The 6000-nt window shown below is 43.0% G+C and overlaps 1 protein-coding gene across 4 annotated transcripts in view; it reads left to right on the top strand.

Annotated features, from left to right (window-relative positions):
• The window catches only part of arel1 (apoptosis resistant E3 ubiquitin protein ligase 1), a 110746-nt gene that overhangs the window by 69221 nt on the left and 35525 nt on the right, over nucleotides 1-6000 (top strand). For all 4 annotated transcript variants that reach the window (XM_043697104.1, XM_043697105.1, XM_043697106.1 and 1 more), the window contains exons 11-14: nucleotides 2333-2454; nucleotides 3081-3156; nucleotides 4248-4357; nucleotides 5450-5629. In XM_043697104.1, coding sequence (XP_043553039.1) covers nucleotides 2333-2454; nucleotides 3081-3156; nucleotides 4248-4357; nucleotides 5450-5629 — 488 coding nt within the window. The remainder of the gene's footprint in view (nucleotides 1-2332; nucleotides 2455-3080; nucleotides 3157-4247; nucleotides 4358-5449; nucleotides 5630-6000) is intronic.

Here is a 6000-nt window from a genome sequence, read left to right as displayed (position 1 = left end):
CTGTTGAAGTCCACATTGATGCCCTGGGGTTGAAGTGTTCCAAGGTGGAATATGAGGCATTATTCCTCCAGGCGTCTGGTGGTGAGGGAGCGGCGGTGAAGGAGGCCCAGGACCTCCATGTCCTCGGCAGAGTGGGAGGGGGAGTTGAAATGTTGGGCCACAGGGCAGTGTGGTTGGTTGGTGCGGGTGTCCCAGAGATGTTCCCCAAAGCGCTCTGCTAGCAGGCGTCCAGTCTCCCCAATGTAGAGGAGACCGCATCGGGAGCAATGGATACAATAAATTATATTGGTGGATGTGCAGGTAAAACTTTGATGGATGTGGAAGGCTCCTTTAAGGCTTTGGGTGGAGGTGAGGGCGGAGGTGTGGGCACAGGTTTTGCAATTCCTGCGGTGGCAGGGAAAGGTGCCAGGATGGGAGGACGGGTTGTAGGGGGGTGTGGACCTGACCAGGTAGTCATGGAGGGAATGGTCTTTGCGGAAGGCGGAAAGGGGTGGGGAGGGAAATATATCCCAGGTGGTGGGGTCTGTTTGGAGGTGGCAGAAATGTTGGCGGATGATTTGGTTTATGCGAAGGTTGGTAGGGTGGAAGGTGATCACCAGGGGCGTTCTGCCCTTGTTACGGTTGGGGGGGGTGAGGTCTGAGGGCGGAGGTGTGGGATGTGGACAAGATGTGTTGGATGGCATCTTTAACCACGTGGGAAGGGAAATTGCGGTCTCTAAAGAAGGAGGCCATCTGGTGTGTTCTGTGGTGGAACTGGTCCTCCTGGGAGCAGATACGGTGGAGGCAGAGAACATAGAACATAGAAGAATACAGCGCAGTACAGGCCCTTCGGCCCTTGATGTTGCGCCGATCCAAGCCCACCTAACCTACACTAGCCCACTATCCTCCATATGCCTATCCAATGCCCGCTTAAATGCCCATAATGAGGGAGAGTCCACCACTGCTACTGGCAGGGCATTCCATGAACTCACGACTCGCTGAGTAAAGAAAAGAGGAATTGGGAATACGGGATGGCATTTTTGCATGAGGTAGGGTGGGAAGAGGTGTAGTTCAGGTAGCTGTGGGAGTCGGTGGGTTTGTAAAAAAATGTTGCTTTCAAGTCGGTTGTCATTAATGAAGATGGAGAGGTCCAGGAAGGGGAGGGAGGTGTCAGAGATGGTCCAGGTAAATTTAAGATCAGGATGGAATGTGTTGGTGAAGTTGATGAATTGCTCAACCTCCTCGTGGGAGCACAAGGTGGCGCCAATGCAGTCATGAGTGTAGCGGAGGAAGAGGTGGGGAGTGGTGCCGGTGTAATTATGGAAGATGGATTGTTCTACGTAGCCAACAAAGAGACAGGCATAGCTGGGGCCCATACAGGTGCCCATGGCTACTCCTTTGTTGTGGAGGAAGTGGGAGGATTTGAAGGAGAAATTGTTAAGGGTGAGGACCAGTTTGGCCAAACGAATGAGTGTGTCGGTGGAAGGGTACTGTTGGGGATGTCGGGAGAGGAAGAAACAGAGGGCTTGGAGGCCCTGGTCATGGCGGATGGAGGTGTAGAGGGATTAGGTATCCATGGTGAAGATGAGGCGCTCTTCCAGCACCTCTAATCCAGTACTCATTCATGAGTCACAGAAAACTAGCATGCAGACACAGCAGATAATAAAGAAAGTGAATGGAACGTTGGCTTTTATAGCTAAAGGAATAGAATATATAGATAAGGAAGTATTGTTGCAACTATACAAGGTATTGGTGAGACCCTACCTAGGGTATTGTGTACAGTTTTGGTCCCTTTATTTGAGGAAAGATGTAGTGGCAGTGGAGGCAGTTCAGCGAAGGTTGACTAGATTGATCCCAGAGATGAGGGGTTTGTCGTATGAAGAGAGATTGAACAGTTTAGGCCTATATTTTTTGGAATTTAGAAGAATGAGGGGAGATTAAATTGAGGTATTCAAGATCTTAATAAAAGGTGTGGATAAAATAGACACGGAGTGGATGCTTCCTCTTGTGGGGCATTCTGGGACAAGAGGTCACAGTCTTGGGGTAGCATATTTTAAAACCGAGTTGAAGTGAACTTATTTCTCTCAAAGGGTTATTAACTTGTGGAATTCGCTAACCCAATGTGTGCTGGGTGCTGGGACAGTGAGTAAATTTAAGGAGGAGTTAGACAGGTTTTTAATTGTTAATGGGTTGAAGGGATAAGGATAGCAGGCAGAAAAATGGGAGTGAGCATATCGAATGGCGGAGCAGATTCAGTGGGCCAAATGGCCTAATTCTGCTCCTATATCTTATGAACGTATGAACTGTTGGTATGAAATATAACCTTGTGGATTGTTACCATATCACATCACAGGTGGTTCTGAAACTTTCCAAGACAAAGTGAATTTCTTTCAGCGAGAACTTCGTCAAATGCACATGAAACGTTCACATACAAAGATTGTACTGAAAATCAGCCGTCACAGTTTCCTTGAGTCGGTGAGTTTCATGTGCTCCCTGCATTATTGCAGTCCATCTACTTTGATAATTAATGACCTATTATTAAAATTCTCGTCTCCAGAAATAAAGTACTCTTTAACCTAGGTCAATTATTTTATTTCCCACCTTAGGAAATTTCTGTTAATGTGTACCTTCAGGCATTCGTCAGCCAAGTGCACATTGTAGTTTTAAAAATCCAGTCCAGCATGTAAATGGGCAAAGTCTTTTCCCTGGGGTCGGGGAGTGCACAACTAGAGGGCACAGGTTTAACGTGAGAGGGGAAAGATATAAAAGGAACCTAAGGGGCAACGTTTTCACGCAGAGGGTGGTACGAGTATGGAATGAGCTGCCAGAGGAAAGTGGTGGAGGCTGGTACAATTGCAACATTTAAGAGGCATTTGGATGAGTTTATGAATAGGAAGGGTTAGGAGGGTTATAGGCCAGGTACTGGCAGGTGGGACTAGATTGGGTTGGGATATGTGGTCGACATGGACGGGTTGGACCGAAGGGTCTGTTTCCATGCTGTACATATCTCTGACTCTATGTATCTTGATTTATTTTAATTCAGTAGCAATTATAATTAAAATTCACTTTGCCTTTTTTGTTTAATTTCTGCATCCTAATAGTCCCTGAAAGCAACAAGAAACTTCTCAGTCTCTGATTGGAGCAAGAATTTTGAAGTGATTTTTCAGGATGAAGAAGGTCAGTACCAAAGGCATGTCAACATTTTCCACGGCTGCTGTATGCATTAATGGGGTAAATCTACTTGCTGTAAAATCGAATTGCTTTAAGTTTGACAAATATAGGCTACGATGATAAATTGATATGACTGAGATTTTATTGGGTTTATTTTGGATGATGTAGGATTTCACAGATACTTGAGAGATTTAACTTTGTTGACTGCCTCTCTCAGGATTTAACCCACAGCACCAAATGACACAAATTAGCAGCATTGCAGTAAGAAAAATATTCAGGCCATGAAATGTCAGTTCTGTTGTATTGATGCGAATCTATTAGTTCCTGCACTCTTCTGTTTCCTGTAACCTCTGTGTACAGTCACCAGCCTTGAGAAACCTGTTTCTGTATCCACACAAATGCTGCTGTATGGATTTGAGATCAGGCACAAACAGCACAAGAGTAGGCCAGCTAACTCATTACTTACCTGCACAAAAGCAAACTACTGTACATGCTGGACATCTGAAATGTAAACACAATGTGCTGGAAATAGTCAGTAGGTTGGGCGGCACTTATGGAGAGAGAGAGAGAGAGAGAGCAGAATTAGCATTTAAGATAAATGACTTTCCATCTGAACTGGGAAAAGGTAGAAATATAATTTACTGAGGTCAGATGAGGGTGGAGGAGAAACCGTGCATGAGAGAACAGAAGGGAATTGAGATCTGTTATCGTGTGTGGTCTGTTTAATTGTGAATCTGCTTAAACTTGCTTTTGCAGTTAAGTTTCTTTATTTGGTAATGGTCTACACAGCTGACTTAATTCGATTTGAATTTGTCCCAGTTGTATTTTACTGTCTATCAATATCCAAAGCATTTTGATGCAAGATCACATGATAATTGCAACTGAGGGATGACATTCAGATCATTAATTTACTTCTCCAGAATGAACCTAAACTAGCCCCATTGCAACAATTCTATCTTAACGATTTTGTGGTTGTATGTTGATCGTCCTTATTGTGAAGATCAGTTTCCTCATGTAGGCACTACATATGTCAAATGTCAGCATCATAATAAGAGAAAATAACTTTATTATTCTGAGGTACTTGTGTATTGTTTCAGCATTGGACTGGGGTGGCCCACGCAGGGAGTGGTTTGAATTGATGTGTAAAGCACTCTTTGATCAAAGCAATGGTCTGTTCATGCACTTCAGCGACAATAACCAGGGGCTGGTGAGTATAAATTTCACTTAATATTCAGGATAGTAAGACTTCTAATTTCTGATAAATTGTTTAAGTGCCAAGAAAGTATTTTTTTCTCTCTGAGGAGTAGTGCTATTCTAAATGTGACAGATAGAGAAGGGGACAGTATTACATAATGCGACAGAAACCAAATCCTGTCCTGTCACCTCTAATTCCTGTCGTAAATATTGTTGTGAAAGCCCCTCTTTGCTCACTGAAGGAGTCCATTATGGTGAGTTTAAAGTGATTCCCTTATTCAAAGGTTGCCAAATTAATTTGAAATATTTATCTGAATTTGTATTTTAGAAGTGAAGAAGTTTTATTATCTGATCATTTGTTTCATTGTTGATAAAATGTGCATGGAGAAAAGCAGGTGCCAGCCTTGGTTCAGTAGTTTGACACTGCCTCTTATTCAGAAGATTATGAATTTCTGTGCCATTCCTGCACTTGTGCACCAAATCTAGGCAGATACTGCAGTGAGTACAGAGGCAGCTTTGTATTGTCACAGATCATGTTTTTCAGAGCTGATGGTAAACACCGTTCCCATCTTTTCTCTCTTGTGGATGTACGAGATCCCATGGGGAATTCTCCAGTTAGCCTGGTTACTACAGAGGAACCTCGATTATCCGGCTTTTGATTGACCAGACTTCAGATCATCCGAACAAGATTGCGAGGTCCCGATGTGTGGCTAACTGTGTTATCCGGCATCAATTAATCGGCATTTGACGAACAGATCGAAATACTCCCCACCCATGTCCTTTGGATAATAGTGTTTCCTTTGCGTTTATCTCTCAACTTCTATCATAGAGCTGTTAATAACGATGCTGTCCTTATGCAAACCGGTTGTCACGTTTCCCAATAATTGTGACTTAGCTGCAAAGTTGTATAAAGTACTTTCAGAAATCCTGAGGTTACGTAAGGTACTTCCTGAAAGTACAAGCCTGGCCATTTCTGTTTGGGGTAGGAAATAACAATTTGAGTCTGCACATATAGTCTACTATTTATTTATTGTTGAGCATATCTTTTTTTGTACAAACCATATTTTCGTAATGAATAAGTGAAGTGTTTTGTTTGGTTGTTTAGGTACACCCAAACCCAGACCGATCACCTCATCTTCGACTGAAGTTGTATGAATTTGCAGGGAAAATAGTTGGGAAGTGCTTGTATGAATCTGCACAGGGTGGAGCGTACAAACAGCTAGTTTGTGCTCGCTTTACTCGTTCATTCTTGGCACAAATTATTGGACTCAGGATGCACTATAAGGTAATGAGGGCTCATTAGTTAATGTGGCCTTTGTGTCTTTTGAATGCATTTGATATTTCGTCACATGTTGAAGATTAGTAGCATGTTAACGCTGAAAGGTCATTGATCTGAAATATGAACTCAGTTTGTCTCTCACAGATGCTACCCCTGACAGTCTGAACATTTTTGAGTGTTTAATGCTTTTATTTCATATTTATAGCATCTATAGTATTTTGCTTTTTGTTTCATACTCAACTTGATGTAATGATGTTTTCTAAATTGGGAAAAAAAAGTACTGTGAATGCTGGCGTTCTGAAATAAAAAAGAAAACAGAAATTGCTGGAGAAACTCAGATCAGGAACCAATCGCCCCGTGGCTGAACACTTTAACTC

Source organism: Chiloscyllium plagiosum, chromosome 10 (genome assembly GCF_004010195.1).
Source record: "Chiloscyllium plagiosum isolate BGI_BamShark_2017 chromosome 10, ASM401019v2, whole genome shotgun sequence".
NCBI classification, from domain to species: Eukaryota; Metazoa; Chordata; class Chondrichthyes; order Orectolobiformes; family Hemiscylliidae; genus Chiloscyllium; species Chiloscyllium plagiosum.
This window is presented reverse-complemented; position numbering and strand designations above follow the sequence as displayed.